The 21825-nt window shown below is 41.2% G+C and overlaps 1 protein-coding gene across 1 annotated transcript in view; it reads left to right on the top strand.

Moving 5' to 3' along the window:
- Nucleotides 1-21825, top strand: part of CUBN (cubilin) — a 294282-nt gene that overhangs the window by 234550 nt on the left and 37907 nt on the right. Inside the window, 3 exon segments of the mRNA XM_043967014.1 lie at nt 4141-4341; nt 6998-7127; nt 11772-11989. Of these exon segments, the coding sequence (XP_043822949.1) occupies nt 4141-4341; nt 6998-7127; nt 11772-11989 (549 nt within the window).

The following is a 21825-nucleotide window of genomic DNA, read 5'->3' as shown; positions in this document are numbered from 1 at the left end:
ATGGTATTGCTTAACTACTTGGCATCTCTTCCCTTGGTTTTCTCAACTGTTTTAAGTAGACTCATTTTGCAATACATTGTTGTGAATATAATTTGGCAGTAGGATCATAAGATCATGGATTTAGAGTTAGAAGGGGCCTTAGATGCCATCTCATGAAGTTCCCTTTTTTGCAGATGAGGAAACTGAGATACAAAGAGCCTGCTATCATCCAGCTAGTTAATTCTGCAACAAGATTTTAACCCAGATCTTGCTGTGTCCAGGTCCAGCGCCCTATCCACTATACAACCTGCTTTTTAAAATGGCTCCTATTTATATTTCATTCAAATTGACCAAGTGACAAATGGAAGCAATTTATTTTTGTATGATTTCTTGCTTGTCCATGTTAGCAGTAATGTTCCAGTTGCTGTGCAGTTAAGGACCATTTTTTGTGCACTCACCAAGTTCAGTTCTGCAATGGCATACATTTCTCTCTCTAACTGAATTTTTCCTCCAGCCTCCCCACCCCCAGAGACTGAGGACATGTGCTATTAAATCAGGGTAAAGTTGACTAGACACACAGCACATTTTGGTAATTGCTACTGCTTACAATATATTTCATTCCATGTAATCTTTTTTTTTTTTGTCCCTCCTGTTTTTCTCTAAGAGAGTTTTAAATCTTTTTTTCCTCATAATGTTAAATAAACGTGTCAGACAAAGGAGGTTTTGGCCATCCTCAGTCTTTTTTTTGCATCTTGATACTTCCCTGGTTCTCAGAGAAACATTTGTAGTTTGAGTTGAAATTCAGCAGCTTAATAGTATTTTCTGAGTTACTTTTCTATAGCTCTCTGTGAATTTTCTTGCAGTTCACAGTGTGATGATAGAGTAGCATTCTTAGTTTGTTACATTGCTTGGTTCCTGATACAGTAGGTACTGAATAAAAATATTAACTTTTGAGGAATGTATTCCAAATTAATAAAAATGGTTGATGAAAATACAAGTTGATTTATAGATATTAGTCTAGCAGCTATCCTAATGTATTGAGGTATTATACTATTATCTTTTAAGATATGTATTTTTGTTGTTGTAATGATATTTACATCCAATTTTTTTCATGTCTCAGCACCTTATTTACATAGCTTTTGATAGGTTTTAGAGGGTATAGATTATTTTTAATTATCTTAGCGATAAAATTCCACACACACACCCCCCCCCCCAGGGCAATGAGGGTTAAGTGACTTGCCCAGGGTCACACAGGTAGTAAGTGTCAAGTGTCTGAGATCGGATTTGAACTCAAGTCTTCCTGAATCCAGGGTCAGTGCTTTATCTATTGTGCCACGTAGCTGCTCCCTATTCATAGAGTTTTTAAAGTATGTTCAGTGTTTTGGGGGGCAGCTGGGTGGTACAATAGATAAAGCACTGACCCTGGAGTCAGGAGTACCTGAGTTCAAATCCGGCCTCAGACACTTGACACTTACTACCTGTGTAACCCTGGGCGAGTCACTTAACCCTCATTACTCTGCAAAAAAAGGGGCAAAGATTTTTCATCTATTTTAATTTTTGATGATAGTCTGTCTTGCCTCAAGTATTGTTGGCAGAGACTCCTGATTCTCCTGTTCAACCGTGGAGGAATTTGTGACTGTAAAGTCCCCCACAAAAGTCCTTCTCCACAGCCTCATTGTCGTATGAAGGTGGATCTGGGCTTTAAAAGCTCACCCACAGACTATGAGCTTTGGCAGTCTCTGCAGTCTCATCTGGTTCCAGCTATGGGCCCAAGGACACATTGCACCTGCTGTCTGAAGACGAGCCTAGTTTTAGTCCAGAGAGGAGCCTCCTTCAAAGGTGGGCCTCGAAGTAACAAATAACAGAATTCTTAGTCTTCATACCATTTTATCACTCAATACATCCTTTAATAAGCCCTCAACTCCAAGACAGCTTTTGGTGACTTCCTAAAAAACAATTCTAATGTTACAATATAGTGTGATTTGTCCCAACTATTCCTCATTTTCCCCATTAGTTCTTAAAAGGTAGATATCATAACATTTAGCATTTAATGAGCATCAAATGATGAGAACCAATTCATGATCTTCCAAATTTTGAAGACTTTTGGATTTATATCAAGTCAACAAGAATTTACTAAGCACCTACTATGTGTAAGACACCATGTTAAGTGCTACTCATACAAAGAAAGGCACAAAAAGAAAACCAAAAAAACCCAAAAAAACAACAGTTTCAGCTCTCTAGAAGCTCTGAGGCTGATGGGGAAGACAACATACAAACGGTGGTGTATAAAGGAGATGTATACAAGGTCAATCAGAGAGAAGCATTACTATTAAGAAGGATTGAGAAAGCCTTCTGGGAGAACTTGGAATTTTAGCTGAGACTTGAAGGAAGCCAGGGAAATCAGGACGTGGGGATGAGGAGGGAGAGAATTTCAAAGTAAAAGCATCTCTGTCTTATCTGCTTCAGTTGAGGGCCACTGCTAAAATGTGCTCTTTGATTGGATTTCTCATTATTCCTTTTTGTTTGACAAGTAATCCTTACTTGAGGCAATGGATTCATTACTAACATGATGGACATAGTTTTAGTGAGGTATTTCTTTCCAAAATTATTTTGCCCTATTACATAATACACATCACATTTAAGACAACCCATTATTGTAAGGAAAGATTTTTTTCTATAAATTTTTAGAAAATAAACCCAATTTCCTGATGAAATACTAATTTAACAATATTCTAATGATATATTAATAGACTGCTGCCACGAGGCTTATCCCTATAATTTGCCAATATGTATGAAACCCTACGTGGATCTCTGAACTTCAATGAGTGCCAAGCAGCTGGATGAGTACTGACAAGTGAGAGCAGCTGCTGGTTTTACCTAGGGACTCTTAAATGACAACTGACATTCATAGACACAGAGTAACTTCTAACCCTCCCAAAGAAAAGTGGGTGACACTGTTGACCCGCTTCCTTACATCTATCAGGCTTATTTTTTTTCTCTTTTTATTAACCTTCCAGGAAGATCTTGGTGTTTATTTACCTACATAAAAATATAGAAGGAGTTTCATCCCCCTGGAGGTCCCTGTGTCAATGAAATCACGGATCCATTCCCAGGCCTGTTTATTTTTAAACAAGACTACACTTACTGTAGTTGAGACTCAGTGTCACCTTTGTTTCAGCACACTCAGCTTCGCATGCAAAGAGATAAGTGGCATACACTTTTCAGAATGTGTCACATTAGATTCTCCTGTGACCCCATCTATTATTGGGATGTTTAAACTGTAGTATGGAGAGGGAATCTAGTATGGAGGGTGGCCTCCTTGTCTGGGAGTCAGGAAGACCGTGGGTCCATATCCTGTTCCCAATTCTTTTTTTTTTTTTTTTTTAGGGCAATGGGGATTAAGTGATTTGCCCAGGGTCACACAGCTAGTAACTGTCAAGCGTCTGAGGCCGGATTTGAACTCAGGTCCTCCTGAATCTAGGGCCGGTGCTCTATCCACTGTGCCCCCTAACCGCCCCCTGTTCCCAGTTCTTAATAGCTGTATGACCATGGACAGACAGATCACCTAACCACTCTGAAATTTAGACATTTCTGTAAGAGTATAAATTATTGACAAATCATGAACTGTGCAAATGGAGGGAGTCCCACAAGGTAAAAACCACAGGCCATTGGTTTATTGACATGTTCTGCACAATTATTTATGTTAGAGAGGGCATACTGCAGAGTTTAGTCAGTTTGGTTCATCGGTACCTGGACAGTCGCTTAACATTGTCCTGCATCAGGGGCAGCTAGGTGGCGCAGTGGATAGAGCACCGGCCCTGGAGTCAGGAGGACCTGAGTTCAAATCCGGCCTCAGACACTTAACACTTACTAGCTGTGTGACCCTGGGCAAGTCACTTAACCCCAATTGCCTCACTAAAAACAAAACAAACAAACAAACATTGTCCTGCATCAATTGTACCACTAGTGAAATGGAAATGCATGTGACACCCATTGCTTCATTCCCTTAAGAGATGCTCAGAGGACCAATGTTCTGGTGTCTATAAAGCAACAAGAATTTTCATTAAATGTCATTACAATTTTGCTTTCATGCTTAGTTGTATTAATCTTCACTGTTTCTGTCACTAAGTATTGCGTATCTTGTCTATTTTTTTTTAATAGCGCCCTCAGCCTTAAGTGGAAGTTGTATCAATGATGGAGTAAAAATTATCCGAGGTTACCAGGCATCCTCCACACCCACTGCTACATTTTGTGGTGATGAAATTCCTGAAAGCTTGAGCATCACTGGCCCGATGATACTCAATTTCTACACTAACTCTCGTAACACAGACTTTGGATTCAAGGCAACATACAGAATAATTCGTGAGTAGCTGTCATCATGTCATTTAGTTTTTAAGGCACCAAGTCATGTTTGAGACATTTTCTTTCTGATTTAGACGGATTCAATACTGAGCTAGGTTCATGAATTTAGGGGAAAAAATTAGTCATGAAGTACAAGACATTAGTTAAACATTTTCTTATCTGTATTTTCCCTAAATGTATGTCTCCTTGAAGAATACTTAGGCCTGGTAATTTCCTTGCAAGAAGTTCCCTATACCAGGGGCAGCTAGGTGGCACAGTGGGTAGAGCACCAGCCTTGGATTCAGGAGGACCTGAGTTCAAATCCAGCCTCAGACACTTGACACTTACTGGCTGTGTGACCCTGGGCAAGTCACTTAACCCCAATTGGCTTACAAAAAAAAAAATGTTCCCTATACCAATAAATTGGTCCAGCCCAAAGAAAAAAAAAAGCTATATGCAAATTTTATTATGTATCAGAAATCCATTGATAATATTCCTTTCTGAAATCAAATTTTACAAAACTGAGATCTTAAAAAAACTACTTAGGCCAGTTTTAATATAGCAAATTGAAACAGGGAGTATTCATTTGGGAAATTCAGACTAAAACCATTTTTTTCTTGCCTTTTGTTATATGGATAGCCTGATAAAGTAGGCTTTGGGACTTTAATAATTCAGATAAATATCTCACTTCTCTACTTGATTTTGCTAGTGTCAATCAGGACATGATAGTACATTGTTTAATTTAAAATGATTACAAAATAAATAATATTATATTTCCTGTTTTGAATGAGCTGGGTACATTATTATTGGATTTTTTTTCTTTTTCCTCTCCTTGGAAGAGTTGTCTAGTTTATCTTCTGGGAACAATTTTATTCCCTTATCAAAACTCCAGTGAATCCAGTACCACACAAGGCTGAGAAATGCTCCTTTATTGTCTTTCTCCTTTTCTTGACCAAAGCCATTGCCAAATGTGGAAGTTAAATAGTTTCCTTTTAGATAAATCACGTCAGAGCACGTCAGCCCCACAGAGCAGCAGTGAAGGATGTAAATGGTCATTTAGTCATGAACAAGAGCCTTCATAATTCACTCCCGTTCCCTGCTCCCTGAATTGTGACTTCTGACATTTGTGAAGTATGGCAATGGCTTTGTGTGGCTGCTGGCCCAGACAAAAAAGATTTGAGTAATTAACATTCCTTCCTCTGGTTTTATTGTTGGTTAAAGAGGAGGATTGATTTCCTTGACTGCCTTGGCATAACTGCTGCTCTGGCTGCTTAAATCTTGCTTTCTCTCTTCCTTAGTTTTTGTCTCTCATTTTCCTAGGATACTGTTTATGAGACTCACTGTCTCCTTTATGAGGTCTCCATTGGAAGGGAAAGTTTGGGTCTGAATAAGATTGCCAAGCCCCGATAATGGGCATGCATGTACTTGGGTTATTTAGGTGCCCACAAACTGGTAAAGACTGTATAATTCAGCACTGGAAAGAAAAGTTATGAAATATCATACAAGGTATAGCAGTCGCTAGGCCACAGACACACCTCTGGCTACCCAGGATCTCAGCAAAATGTGTCACACTTTTGTTTCCATGAGGGCTAGTACCCAAATCTCATTAGTCCTTCAAAACTGCAGCCATGATGGATTTGTTTCTAATTTCCAAAAAAGTTAGTGAGATTTTCCTGTGGGAACTGGGGATAGAAAACACAGGCCTTCCTTATTATATTGAGGGGCATGTACTACATGGTTTTGTTTCTAGATGGTACATATTTTTACTATGATTAAATCCATAGACTATTAAGGCACGATATAGAATAATGGTTCTTTACTATATTTCAAATATTTTGCCATGCCAAGGTCACTGGATTGGTCTTTGGTGGGCCATGCCTTCTGGTAGCTTTTTGTAGACCACTAAGATGGAGGGAGATGAAAGAATCACTGTCAACCAAAGAATGACCTGGAAACAGTTAGCCATGGCCTGAGAGTCAAAGGTTTGAGCTACAGAGGAAAATTAATTAGGAATTATTCTAAATTACTTTCATTCCTTCATATTCTTGACAAGAGAACTCTGTGCTCTATCATTTTAGGCATTAGATTCTCATTAGATTTATATGCCCAAACTAGGATTTGGGATCTGACATCCTCTCTCAAGAAAATTTCAGTTATTGCTGCCAATAATTATAAAATTAGTGTTTATACAGCACTTTAAGATTTGCAAAGTACTTTTCAAATAATATCTCATTCCATCTTCACAAAAAAAACAAAAAACAAACCCTGGAGGTGGGTGCTATTACTATCCCTTTTTATAAATAAGGAAATTGAGGCAGGCAGAGGTCAAATGACTTGCTTGGGGTTATAAAGCTAGTGACTGAGGCTGGATTTGAATTCAGGGCTTTTTAAATGGGTCTAGCACTCTGACCTCTGCACCACCTAGTTTCCTCTCCTCATGTATTTTTAAGTCTGCATTGAGGCAGAGACTGGGGCTGGGACGGTTGTAATGGAACATAGAACATTCTTCCATGCTCCAACTAATATGATAGAGTGAAGATTGGTGTCAGAGCTTCCAGTATTCAGAACAACAATTATCTTTGTCGAATAAAAGAAGCAATATTAGCTCCAAAAGCTTATTCTCGTACTGTGATCAAAATTAACTGTTCTTACTTAATGTTCTTTTCCTCTATTACAGCATGTGGTGGCAGATTCAACTCATCCTTTGGCATCATCAGAAGCCCAGGCTATTCACAAACAAACTACCCCAACAATATAGACTGCTCCTACCTCATCACTGTGAGAAATGACAGAGTGATAGCACTCAAGTATGTAAATTCATTCCTTAAGGAAGTAATTTTTAAATTAGTGTTTTAATGTGACCTTCTGTTGACGGAAGAGGAAAAAAGCATCTCATCAAAGTTACATGGTGGGGGGTGGATAAAAAGTAACAGTAGATAGAGCACCGGCCCTGGATTCAGGGGGACCTGAGTTCAAATCCAGCCTCAGACACTCAACACTTACTAGCTGTGTGACCCTGGGCAAGTCACTTAACTCTCATTGCCCTGCAAAAAAAAAAAAAAGTTACAGTGGGGTAAAAGAGAGCTGTATCTGGAGAGCAGGAAGAAGTGTTATATAAACCTTGCATTAGATCTATACATCTGTGAAATGGGTCTTTAGTGTTGACTCAGACTGAACATGAATTAGGACCTGAAAAAAAAATAGGTATCCATCTAGTACAAAATGGTTATTGTAATTTCTATAAAGGCAGCTTGTTGTAGCTGCTTCAATAATGATAACAAGAGAAAGGTGAGCCACAGTGTGAAACATCATCTGTTATTGGCTCAAGATCCTATTCAAATGTTGCTTTATCAGGCACTTTCCATAATTTTTATGATTCTTCCAAGTTTCTCTTTCCCCTCACATTTTGCCATGAATTAAGCACAAATGCAGTTGATCTGCTTTTTCTTATTTTAAAAAATTTTTTATATTTGTTTTTGGTTTTGGGTGGGGCAATGAGGGTTAATTGACTTGCCCAGGGTCACACAGCTAGTACGTGTCAAGTGTCTGAGACTGGATTTGAACTCAGGTCCTCCTGAATCCAAGGCTGGTGCTTTATCCACTGTGCGACCTAGCTGCCCCACTTTTAGTTTCTTCTTATTTTATATATTTTCCTTTTCTAAATACATAAATTAAGTACAAGATTAACCATTCATTGATTTATAAGTTCAACCATGCGCTGATTGAGTACCTACTGTGTACAGAGCACCATGTTAGACACTGGAGGAGATCTAAGTTTAGTAAGACATGGCCCCTCCCTTTCCTCATAGAGCTCCCGTTCCTGGAGGGAGATGAGACACCAGCGTGCGATTTAGACAGGTGGGAAGTGCGAGGGATGGGGGATCAAGTGAAGGAGCATAGGATCATAGACTAAGAGCTGGAAAGTACCTTGAAGGTCGTTGAGTCCAACTCCCAATCCTATGCTCTTTCCGCTGGATCGTGCTTCAGAGAGAAAAGGGCATGGAAATGGGGCTTCGAAGGGTGACAGGCAAAAGAAGAGAAGGAGAATGTTTCAGGCATATGAACAAAGGCTTGGGAATAGGAGAGCACAGTATGTATTGGGTCCCAGAGAGTAAACCAGCCTAACTGAAGTGTAGTGTAGTGTAGTGTAGTTTGTGTAGTGTAGTTTATGTAGTGTAGTGTAGTGTAGTGTGTGTAGTGTGTGTAGTGTAGTGTAGTGTAGTGTGTGTAGTATAGTGAAGTGTAGTGTAGTGTGTGTAGTGTAGTTTGTGTAGTGTAGTGTAGTGAAGTGTAGTGTAGTGTGTGTAGTGTAGTTTGTGTAGTATAGTGTGTGTAGTGTAGTGTAGTGTAGTTTGTGTGGTGTAGTGTAGTGTAGTGTGTGTAGTGTAGTGTGTGTAGTGTAGTGTAGTTTGTGTAGTATAGTGTGTGTAGTGTAGTGTGTAGTGTGTGTAGTGTAGTTTGTGTAGTGTAGTGTGTGTAGTGTAGTTTGTGTAGTATAGTGTGTGTAGTGTGTGTAGTGTAGTGTAGTTTGTGTAGTGTAGTGTAGTGAAGTGTAGTATAGTGTGTGTAGTGTAGTGTAGTGTAGTTTGTGTGGTGTAGTGTAGTGTAGTGTGTGTAGTGTAGTGTAGTTTGTGTAGTGTAGTGTAGTGAAGTGTAGTATAGTGTGTGTAGTGAAGTGTGTGTAGTGTAGTTTGTGTAGTATAGTGTGTGTAGTGTAGTTTGTGTAGTGTAGTGTGTGTAGTGTAGTGTGTGTAGTGTAGTGTAGTGTGTGTAGTGTAGTGTGTGTAGTGTGTGTAGTGTGTGTAGTGTGTGTAGTGTAGTTTGTGTAGTGTAGTGTGTGTAGTGTAGTTTGTGTAGTGTAGTTTGTGTAGTGTGTGTAGTGTAGTGTGTGTAGTGTGTGTAGTGTAGTGAAGTGTAGTGTGTGTAGTGTAGTGTGTGTAGTGTAGTATAGTATAGTGTGTGTAGTGTAGTGTGTGTAGTGTAGTGAAGTGTAGTGTGGTGTGTGTAGTGTAGTGTAGTGTGTGTAGTGTAGTTTGTGTAGTGTAGTGTGTGTAGTATAGTGTGTGTAGTGTAGTGAAGTGTAGTGTAGTGAAGTGTAGTGTAGTGTGTGTAGTGTAGTATGTGTAGTGTAGTATAGTGTAGTGTAGTGTGTGTAGTATAGTTTGTGTAGTGTAGTGTGTGTAGTGTAGTGTGTGTAGTGTGTATAGTGTAGTGAAGTGTAGTGTAGTGTAGTGTGTGTAGTGTAGTGTAGTGTAGTGTAGTGTAGTGTGTGTGTGTGTGTAATAAGAGATGTCTGAAAATGTAGCCTAATACTAAACTGTGGAGGGCCTTCAATAAAGGCTATATCCATTTATTTATCCAGGGCAATGTGACTATAGCTACTGTAACACCCACCATCTTGGATTTGGTAGAAGAGTCTAAAGGTCAATGCAATTCACTGCACACAAAAGAATTTTGTGCCGCTGCCTAATGAGAAGAGTGAAACTCATGAAGTTTTACAGGATTTTGCATTATACACCACCGTATACTCACACACCTGCAATAATTCGTTGGCCTAAACTCTATGTACTTAGATCAAAACACCACTTGGATTCCCGCATGTGACTTTACATCAAAAGAGAAAGATATGATCAAGTTCTGTGTTCATTAGAGTAGTCTCAGAATAGGGAATGCAGGCCCTGAAGAGCTTTTCTTGTGGATCTCAGTAAGCACAGATTGCAAAGCACATGTGCTCCAGGTCTAACTGAGCAGCTTCCTGGAAGTCCTGGGTATGAGTAAGGATAAAGTGAAAGGGCCAGATGGGTTTCCTGTAGATAATAATGAAGAAGAAGGACAGATAATTTAAGTGTGTCCTTCATCCTTTCTTTTTTTAAAAAACATTTTGATTTAAAGTTTTGAGTTCCCAATTCCATCCCTTCCTCACTTCCCCAACCCCCTCGCCCCACCCAAGGGGTAAGCAATCAGATATAGGTTATACATGTGCAATTATCCTTCATCCTTTCTAATGGAACAAAGTAAGTGGACTGTTTAGCTTCAACATTATTGCCTTGCTCTGGGTGGCAGCACCACCTTCCCAGTCACAGACTTCTAAACTTGGTGAAATCTGTCTGTCTGCCTCTCTCTCTCTCTCCTCTCTCTCTCTTTCTCTCTCTCTCTCTCTCTCTCGCTCTCTCTCGCTCTCTCTCTCTCGCTCTCTCTCTCTCGCTCTCTCTCGCTCTCTCTCTTTCTCTCTCTCTCTCTCTCTCTCTCTCTCTCTCTCTCTCTCACACACACACACACACACACACACAGCTCTTGCATCTAGTCAGTTGCCACATCTTTTCAAAATTTTACCTTTGCAATATCTCACCCATCTTTTTCATGATTGCAGCTGCTACAGTTCAAGCTCTTACCTCTCTCTACTTGCCCTTGCTCTTGTTTTGTTGTTTCACTTGTATGTAACTCTTTGTCACCCCACTTGGGGTTCTCTTGGCAAAGATGCTGCAGTAGTTTGCCTTCTCCAGCTCATTTCGCAGATGAGAAAACTGAGGTAAACATAGTTAAGTGACTTGCCCAAGGTCACACAGCTGGTAGTACAATCCAGTCTCTTCTCTCTCCTTATTTAGACTACTGTAATAACCTCCTTACTTGTATTGTCACCTCTGGTTGCTCCCCTCTCAAGTCCACACACACAGTGGTACGGTATAACAGTTATAACAGTGATATAAACATCATTTTCCTAATGCATCTTCTTCCAGGTTGTTCTCACATTTTGTGAGTAACACTGCAGCAACTTTACTCCACTCCTATGCTCAAAAACCTTTAGTTCCGGGGGCAGCTAGGTGGCGCAGTGGATAGAGCACCGGCCCTGGAATCAGGAGTACCTGAGTTCAAATCCGGCCTCAGACAGTTAACACTTACTAGCTGTGTGACCCTGGGCAAGTCACTTAACCCCAATTGCCTCACTAAAAACAAACAAACAAAACCTTTAGTTCCTCCAAACTGCCTAAGAAAACAAGCTCAAAATCCTGATCCTGGTATCCAATGGTTTCCACAGCCTGGTTTCAGCCTCCTCTCATACTATTTCCCTTCACAAGTATTTGGGAAATGGACACATCTTTCTTTCTAAGTCCTATAGAAAGAAGTCAAGAAGAGAACAGTTTGATCATTAAATCTCTTCAAAATCAATAGAGATGCTCCTTCCAGCAGTGTGGATCACAACCTATCCACGCCCTCTCATCCTTGGTGATGTCTGTACATGTCATCTCACATCAGTCCCTGTTGGGGGAGGTGGGACAGGGTGTCTTCTAGAGCCCATCTAGCTCACAGCTTTACTCTGGCTACTTCACCAGCCTACCTTATTTTCTGGTCCTATATCTATTACCTAAATCACACTTTCACAGGAACTATCTGTATAGGCTTGTGTAGAACCTGTGCTACAAACGTCACTGTGAAAACTTTCTTTTTCACAGGTTCAATGATTTTAACGTGGCCCTCTCCACCTTCTGTTCCCAAGACTACTTGGCTGTGTACGATGGCCCGAATACCAGTGCACCACTTCTTGGCAAATTCTGCGGTTCACAGCTTCCAGCAGATATCAAGAGCACCGACAATAGCTTGTTCCTGGTATTCAAGACAGATTTCTTTGAAACAGCAAAAGGTTGGAAGTTAACTTACAGAGAGACATTGGGTAAGAATAATATCTGACGTCCAGATTCATTCTGTTTCTATTTTTATTGACTATCTACCAATCTTTCTTTGCTTTTGGAAAGAAAAAGTGAATGCAATTGATATCTACTGGGGCACTTAGGGAAACACAGTTTAAAGCATGCTAAAAGCAAAAGCAGAAAAACTTGGTTATTAAATGCCTGCTATGTGGTAGGCACTGTGCTAAGCACTGAGGATGCCCTGCCCTCAGGTTCTTATGTTTCAATGGGGGAGACAACGGGGAAAACCAAATTTGCACGTGTTCTCTTCAATAATTCATTGGATTTGTGCATAATCTACCCTTAGCATAGTGGCTGGCACATAGTAGGCACTATAAAAATGCTTATTCTCTTCCCACCTCCTGAATAGATTGTGTCATGTAGATGCCATGAAATTTGGGGGACTCTAAGAAATTATAAAAGGGAGAATTTCAGAACATCCTGAAAAAATAAGTCCAAGGAGCATTAAACATTATGTTCCAGGGGCAGCCAGATGGTACAGTGGATAAAGCACCAGCCCTGGATTCAGGAGTACCTGAGTTCAAATCCGGCCTCAGACACTTAACACTTACTAGCTGTGTGACCCTGGGCAAGTCACTTAACCCCAATTGCCTCTTAGAAAATGAAGGATGAACAGAATCAACTATATTAACACTAGGGCTACACAGACAGATTGTAAAGGAGGCGAATGGGGGAAGCCCCCTATCAGATCAAGGAAATTAAAAACAGAAAAGTTTTTAAACAATCTGATAACATAATAGAGTGTAGGCCATTATTAGTCACTGATCACATTGAAGAACTTCTTCAGTCAGTCTGATGGAATTACAGGGCACTGGACATTGTAGGAAGGCAGTAGATTAGAAAATGGAAACTTCTAATGATTGGCTGGCTCAGCCATGTCCCTTAGGTAGACTGTAGGTAAAATAGAACAACCCTTTTCTGGCAAACTTGGAGAGACTTTTGAGAAGAGAGCAAGCTCTGGAGCAAGGCTGAACTCTTGAGCATTTGCCGCTCATCTTTTCCTTTGTGCCTCTCATAGAGAACCATGGGGAGGGGCGAGTGATTTCTGTCTCCTTTTCACATCATAGCGGGAGTGGGGAAGATAAATTAAAGAGAGAGACTCAAGTCAGGTAGACCAATTAGGAATCTACTGTCAAAAGGAGAATTCAAAGACATTGTTTCTTTAACATTAACTTTCTCTGTAAAGAAATTGAGGGAGAGAGAGAGGAAGGAAAGGGGAAAGGAAGGGAGGGAGTGAGGGAGGGGGAGAGAGAGAGAAAGGAAAGGGGAAAGGAAGGGAGGGAGGGAGGGGGAGAGAGAGATGAAGGAAAGGGGAAAGGAAGGGAGGGAGGGAGGGGGAGAGAGAGAGGAAGGAAAGGGGAAAGGAAGGGAGGGAGGGAGGGGGAGAGAGAGAGGAAGGAAAGGGGAAAGGAAGGAAGGGAGGGAGGGGGGAAGAGAGAACTAGAGAGTGCACGTATTTAGCTGCTCAGGAAATGGCAGGATGTAGAGAGTCAGGACTTCAAGACAACAGGACAAGATTTTCTCCTTATCTAGAAACTTGATTTGATGAAGACAGTGAAAAGCCAACAGACTCAAAGCCCAGTGAGCTCAACAGAAAAACAGACTAAGTTCTGGAGGTCCCTTCAATTCAGTGTGTACAAAATGGAGCTCATTTCCCTCCCAATCCCTCCCCCTCCCCCCCAACCCACCCCCCTCTTATGAACTTCCCTAGCTCTATTGATGACCTCACCCTCTTTCCAGTCATCCCAGTTTACAACCTCAGTGTTATCCTTTACTCCTTATTTACTGTCACCCTGCACATCCAATCAGTTGCCAAGTCCTGTTGGTTTTTACCTCTGTAATACCTTTCATATCCATTCCTTGTTCTTTATTCTTATAGCTACCAGCTGTTAAGGGCTAAAATTCTAGCTAGTCTGTCTAAAATATCTAATGAGTGGTCGCCAATAAATTATAAGCTTTAGCAAGAGTTAGACTTTTAAGCATTTATTAAGGAGAATAAGAGTTTGGTAAAGAGAGAGAAAGGCCTAGATTCCTATTTATTAAAGGGAGAGCGCATTTCTAGCTCCGCTCTCCACCAGAGTCCAGAGGAAAGAGCCTCAGAGCGAGCGCCAGTCTTTTCCTTCCTCCTCCCACTAGCTCGCGTCACTTCCTCACGCCAAAGAAAAGACTCCTGGTCTTGCCCTCAAAGACCTTCGCTTCATGGGCGGAACTCTTCTACAGTAAGTCTCCAGCAGGTGGCGTCATTCCAATCGTTACACAGCTTAGTTCAGAGACCCTCATCATGCCTCACTTGGAGTATTGCAGTAGATCTGTAATTGGTCTACTTGTCTTGAATCTCTCCCCTCTTTGATCTGTCCTCCACACAGCTGCTAAAGTGATATTCCTACAGCACAAATCTATGTCATTCCTCTACTTAATAACTCTTGTGACTTCCCATTATCTCTGTTGGCATTAAAACTCTTCCCAACCTGACTCTAACCTACCTGTTCTGTTTTCTTATATTTTCCTCTCCCAACAATGTCCTGTTCAACCAAAAGGGCTTTCTTACTGTTCTCTCTCTCTCTCTCTCTCTCTCTCTCTCTCTCTCTCTCTCTCTCTCTCTCTCTCTCTTTCTCTCTCTCTCACACACACACACACCCCACACCCCTCTCCATTTCCCACCTCCATACCTTTGCACAGGCTGTACCTCATTCCTGGAACTCACTCCTTTACCCCTACCTATTAGAATCTCTTTTTTCCTTCAAAGTCCAGCTGAAGTTCCCCCTTCTCTATATGCCCTTTCTTGACAGCCTTCCTCCCCAGCTTCTAGTGCCTGTTCCCAAAATTAACTCTGATTTGCTAGATATGGGTTTTTTGTAAATATTGCCTCTCATTTTTGAACATAAACTTCTGAAAGGCAGAAACAATTTCCTTTCTGTCTGTTTTTCCAGTACCCAGCTCCCTGTCTAGCACACTGTATCTTAGTCAATGTTTGTTGATTGACTTATATGAAATCAATCGGCATAGACTTTCTTTCGCTTCCCTTTTTTTCCTGGCTTGTGCTCAAATGGTTACTGAAATGTTTGGAGCAACCTCTGCCAACTACTGCAGTTTGCACAATACTTCAAAAGTTCCCCCGAGTTTCCCAGCTTCATTAAGTTGTCATTTTCTGAGTTATCATGAAGACATTCTCAGGTTTTACTGAGATTGCTCAGAAAAGGAAAAAAAAAAAAAAGGATCTCGCACTCCCAGAGACATTGTTGAAGGCTGAGTCATAGGCTGCTACAGTCAATTACTGTTTTCCATTGGTCACAGTCAGAGCAAAGGCTCCAAGGATAAGAACTCCAAGTGGAATTTCATGATTTGCCAGCATTGTATTCCTACCATGTCTCACAATCATGACTTTTAGTGCCTTCTCACTTAAATAAATGGTGCAGGGAGCCCCACTGTGGTTTAAAAGTATACTCTATGGAATGTTTCCCTCTGAGTTTTGACCAAATAAGCGTTAACGTTTATAGTTTCTCATCTTGCCGTTTTTCTTAATGAAAAAAACCTTATCTAGAGCTTTTTCATAACGTTGATAACATGATTTACCATGCATCGAACATACCGGGTTTCTAGGTTGTTGCTATTTTGTTGTTGTTGTTGTTTTTTCCTGTAACATTAGGACTATATAGACTTCTAGGATTCATATAGGCTTTTAGCTCTGGGTCTGGCTAAGGAAATCTAATTTGGCTTATAAGATTCACAGCCTTTTTACTTCCATGTCATCCATTTAAAACTGCCTTCCTCTTAGAGTGACTGAAAGCTGCTCTGCGTGACAGCTGCTCCATTCCTAGGATAAGAGAAGGACTGACTGCTGAGGCTGGCAGATTCTTGTTTCCAGGGTTTTCCATCCAGATCTGGGGGAAGAAAAAAAAAAAAGATAGCTTCACTTGGGTGAATAAATTATATGCAAAAGATGAGATAGGAATTCTTTTCTGTGGCATTTCCATACTCTCGCTTTATCCACGTAAATTGAATGTTCCAACAAATTTCTCCTTTTGAAAATGCTATATACAGAGCTGTAGTTGTGTGGGCATAAGGAGTTCCTTTGTGAGAGGAATCTTTCCACCAATCCCGGACAGCATCTTCACTGTAACTTAGAGACTCAGAGAGTTGCCCAGACCCCTAAAGAGGGGTTTATTAAACTGGGAGAAAAGGGGAACACTATGAATATAGTGTGTGTGTACATATACATATATGCACATATATGTACATACATGATATATGTGAGTGTGTGTATATGTATATGTGTATGTGTATGTGTATATGTATATGTGTATGTGAGCAAGCAAGGTCTGATAAAGTTTCTTATACTGCTGAAAAGATTCAGAGATGAAGCCCAGATGATAATACTATTAGATGAATTCAAAATGGGTGGAAATGACAGATTCAGAGAATTAATGGTAATTGGTTCAATGTCAGCATGGTGGGGGTCTCCAGTGGGGTTCTCTATGGATCTGTGCTTGGCCTTCTGCTGTTTAACATTTTAATCAATGATTTAGATATAGGCAGAGATTTTTAAATGACATGATGCTGGGAGGGATAGCTAGCACTGGGTGACAATTAAAATCCAAAGGGGGGGGGCAGCTAGGTGGCGCAGTGGATAAGGCACTAGCCTTAGATTCAGGAGGACCTGAGTTCAAACCCAGCCTCAGACACTTACTAGCTGTGTGACCCTGGGCAAGTCACTTAAACCCCATTGCCCTAAAAAAAAAAAAAAATAGACTGTTTTGGGGCAGCTAGGTGGCGCAGTGGATAGAGCACCGGCCCTGGAGTCAGGAGTACCTGAGTTCAAATCTGGCCTCAGACACTTAACACTTAACTAGCTGTGTGACCCTGGGCAAGTCACTTAACCCCAATTGCCTCACTTAAAAAAAAAAAAAATTTTTTTTAAATCCAAAGGGCTCTTAAAAGGAGAGAGCATTGGGTTGACTCTAATAAGATGAAATTCGGATAGAACAAATGAAGACTTTAGTGTTCAATTTAGGTTGGAAAAAAAAGGTCAACTTCACATGTAAAATGGGGGAAGTATATAAAGATAAATAATAATTTCATGAATAAGAGCTGGGGTTTTTTTTGTTTTGGTTTTTTGGGGTTTTTTTGTTTTTTTTAGTGTACTGCAGGTTTAACATGGGGTAGATAGGTGGTGCAGTGGATAGAGTGCCAGGCCTGCAGTCAGGAAAACCTGAGTTCAAATTCAGTCTCAGACAATCACTCGCAGTGTGACCCTGGGCAAGTCACTTGACCTTGTTTGTCTCAATTCATCATCTGTAAAATGAGCTGGAGAAGGAAATGGCAAACCACTCCAGTGTCTTTACCAAGAAAATCCCAAATAGGGTCATGAAGAGTCAGATTTGACTAAAAATGACTAAACAGAAACAAATTCTAATACGTGGCAGCAGTGCAATATGGAGACCAAAAAAGCCAATGGCATCTTGGGTTACATTAAAAGAGGCAATGCTTCTATGAGTAAGGAGAAGCCTCAATCCTCTGCCCTGATTAAGACACATTTGGAGTATATTGTTAAGTGCCTGGAACAGATATTTGATAAGCTGGAGAGCATCCAGGATGGTGACAGGCCTCAGTGTGTGTCATATGAGGATTGTCAGGAACGTGTGATCTGGAGAAGGGAAGACCATGAGTAATATGATACCTGTGACCAGCTATTTGGAGGGCTGTCATGTGGAATAAGGGAGGTTTGAGTTACAAGGAACAATGGATAGAGGTTGGAAAGAGGGAAATTTAGCCTTAATGTCATAAAAAAATGTTATCACATTTAGAGCTGTCCCAAAGGAGAATAGGCTCTCTTGGCAATTAGTAGCCTCCCCCTCAAGTGGAGACTAGCTGACCACTTGTCAGATAGAGGAGGATTTGTTTCAGATATGAGTAATGATGGATCATCCCTGAGGTCCTTCCCATTCCTAAATTTTGATGATCCCTTGCAATAATTTCACAGGGATCTTTCTAAGGAACAAAGGGTTGGGCTTTGGACAGCAGAGACTGATACCTTTGTGCCTTTGTCTACCCAGTGCCTAGGACAGTATTTTAGGGCAGGCCTGGAGTCAGCAAGACCTGAGTTCAAATCCAGCCTCTGACCCTGGGCAAGTCACTTAACCCCATTTGCTCAGTTTCCTGTAAAATGAGCTGGAGAAGGAAATGGCAAACCACTCCAGTGTCTTTGCCAAGAAAACCCCAAATGGGGTCACAAAGAGTCGGACACAACTGAAAACAACTGAACAACAAGTACAGTATTTTGAACATTCCCAAATGTGGGTAATTTCTAGTGTAGGCACTTACTGCCTCTGGTATAGCAGATGCAGCTGTTTCATGGTTTAGTGGATAAATCCTAGGGCACTGCTTGAGGTAGGCAGAGCTTTAGTGATTTCTTCGAGGTTGCATAGCTAGTGAATGTTAAGAGTCTGGATTGGTGCTAGGTGTCCCAACTACAAACCTGTCCCTCTAGCCTCTCAAACATCCTCTCCCATCGGATACAAAGCAGGCACCTAAATGTTTGTTAAATTGGAGAGCTGTGAAATTAATGGAAAAGTGAGTAAAATTGAACTCCATATATTGCAATTAAACATATACTGCTAGTTACTGTTGGTGTGGAATATTGTTTGTTAATTGTAAAGTAATCCTATCTCTCATAAAGTGGGGCTCTGGCTATTTGTATATTTAAACCATGAAAGTTTTTTGTTTGTTTGTTTTTGTTTTTTTAAGGCCCTTATAGGGGCAGCTAGGTGGTGCACTGGATAAAGCACTGGCCCTGGATTCAGGAGGACCTGCGTTCAAATCTGGCCTCAGACCCTTGACACTTACTAGGTGTGTGACCCTGGGCAAGTCATTTAACCCTCATTGCCCCACCCAAAAAAGAAAGGCCATTATCAGGAGATATTTGCTTATTATGGCTCCAGCTTGTTAGGACTCTGTTTTCTGTCTTTCCCCAGACAAAACAGGGCTGTCAGAACAATTGATCCCCAAGGGCTTCACCAAAGACCCTCTGTTGCCTTGTGTGTAAAATTTAAAAGGTTGGTCTAAATGACTTCCAGAGGTCTAACCCAGATGCAAATTCTGGGGTAACTATTTACATTCAAGCCAATAATTCAACTCAATAAACATTAAATAAGTGCCTACTATATACAAAGTACTCTGCTAGGCCTTAAGGATGGAGAACAAAAACATTCTACTGGAGAGATAAGGTTCTGCTGTGGAAAGAGTACCAGATTAGCAGTAAGATTGTTTTTGTGGGTTGTATCAGACTCTTGGTTTTTTTGTTTTGTTTTGTTTTTGGCAGGGCAATGGGGGTTAAGTGACTTGTCCAAGGTCACACAGCTAGTAAGTGTCAAGTGTCTAAGGCCGGATTTGAACTCATGTCCTCCTGAATCCAAGGCCGATGGTTTATCCATTAATGGAGCCACCTAGCTGCCTCATGTCCGACTCTTTGTGAACCCCATTTGGGGTTTTCTTGGCAAAGATCCTGGAGTGGTTTGCCACTTCCTTCTCCTGCTCATTTTACAGATGAGGAAACTGATGCAAACAGGGTGAAGTGACTTGGCCAGGGCCACATAGCTAGTGTGTGAGGCCAAATTTGAACTCAGAAAATAAGCCTTCCTTGATTCCAGGCCCAGCACACTATACACTTTGGCGCCACCTATTGGCCACACACAGAGTTAGATTATTTGGGTTCAAAACAGCTTTGCCACTTACTGACTGCATCAGTTAACCTTTTTCAGGCCTCAGTTTCTCCATCTGTAAAATAAGTGTGTTTTACTAAATGTCCCCTAACAATCCTTCCAGATGTAATTATATGATTCCATAACATGTGGCAGAGGCAGCTGGGGGTTGCAGTGGATAGAGCTCCTGGTGTAGAGTAGACCTGAATACAAATTTGGTCACAGACACTTATTAGTTGAGGGCAGCTAGGTGGTACAGTAGATAGAGTGCCCGGCCTGGAGTCAGGAAGACTTCTGGCCTCAAACACTTACTATCTACCTGACCCTGAGCACTTAATCTTGAGTCATTTAAACCCTTTTGCCTTAGTTTCCTAATCTGTAAAATGAGGCAGAGAAAGAAATGGCAAACCCCTCCAGCGTCTTCACCAAGAAAAACCCAAATGGAGTCACGAAGAGTCAGATACAAATGAAATGACGAAGCAACCACTTACTAGTTGTGGGGTCCTGGGTAAATAGTTTAACCACTGCCTGCCTCAGTTTTCTCAATTGTAAAATGGAGATAATAATAGCATCTATCTCCCAGAGTAAATTGTTGTAAGTAGAAAATGAGATAATAGTTATAAGATAATATTTACTGTATGCCTGGCACCAAGTACGTGCTTAATAAATGCCTACCTCCTTCCTTCCTTCTTCCCTCCCTCTTTTCCTTTCCTTTCCTTTCCTTTCCTTTCCTTTCCTTTCCTTTCCTTTCCTTTCCTTTCCTTTCCTTTCCTTTCCTTTCCTTTCCTTTCCTTTCCTTTCCTTTCCTTTCCTTTCCTTTCCTTTCCTTTCCTTTCCTTTCCTTTCCTTTCCTTTCCTTTCCTTTCCTTTCCTTTCCTTTCCTTTCCTTTCCTTTCCTTTCCTTTCCTTTCTCCCTTCTTTCCTATCTTATAATATAATGCATATATGTCCATATACATTTAGGTGTATATGCATATGTGTGTACACACACACAAAGTATATACAAATAAATACAAAATAATGCCCAGGAGGAAAGCAGGGAACCAGTAAATCAATAGTATTTATTAAGCACTTACTCTGTGCCCCTCTCCAGGGCGCTGTCCTGGGAAGATCAATTGGAAAACAAGCTGTTGCCCATGCAGCAGGTTTTCCCTCTCCGCGACATTGGTGGATCCAAAGGAGAGGCAGAGCCAATACAGTTTGGCACCAGTGCTGCCACAGGAGTTGCCAGAGGGATGTGATGTCCAACATCCAACTGCCTAAGGGACTCCAACTCCTGATTTTTCCTTGGGATTAACTCCCAAAGCTTTTCCCATATATGGGTATAGCCACAAGGCAGTGGAGGTTTAAAATCAGGGTTTCCTTCCCCTAGGTGGCTTGCCTGCCAAGGCTAACTAGCCCCACCTGCCCGAAGCGACTGGTTTTAAGGCGCCAGTAACTCGCCTTCACCCCTTCTCCTGTTAGTGGAAACAGTTCTGCCACAAGAAGATCAGGAGTTGGGCTTCGGTTGTCAGAGGCCATTTGAGACACACACCATTGGAGCATTTTATAGAGAGTGGGAGCGTATCCCCACTCCCACCCCGGCATGACAAACCTTTGGAACCAGCTACTCCTCATGGGGTAGATATAACACACAGCCACACTGTGGTCTGTGGCTCTTCAAGGCACTGATCCATGGTCGTCAGTGACTGGTGGAGGCCTATTACTACTACTACTACCACTATTACTACTACTACTACCACCACCGCCACCACTACCACTACTACTACCACTACCACCATTACTACTACCACTATTACTACTACTACTACTATTACTACTGCTACTACTACTACTACTACTACTACTACCACCACCACCGCCACCACTACCACCATTACTACTACCACTATTACTACTATTACTACTACTACTACTACTACTACTACTACTACTACTACTACTACTACTACTACTCCTCCTCCTCCTCCTCTGTGCCTCTCACTGTATTAAGTCCAGGAGATACAAAGAAAGGGGAGAAAAGCCAGTCACTAAGAACTGGGGAAGGGCTGTGGTCTAGGAGTTAGGGCCTGAACAGAAGTTTGACAGGAACTAAGGAATTC

Source organism: Dromiciops gliroides, chromosome 5 (genome assembly GCF_019393635.1).
Source record: "Dromiciops gliroides isolate mDroGli1 chromosome 5, mDroGli1.pri, whole genome shotgun sequence".
Classification (NCBI taxonomy): domain Eukaryota; kingdom Metazoa; phylum Chordata; class Mammalia; order Microbiotheria; family Microbiotheriidae; genus Dromiciops; species Dromiciops gliroides.
Note: the sequence above shows the minus strand (reverse complement) of the source record. Positions and strands in the feature narration are given on the sequence as shown.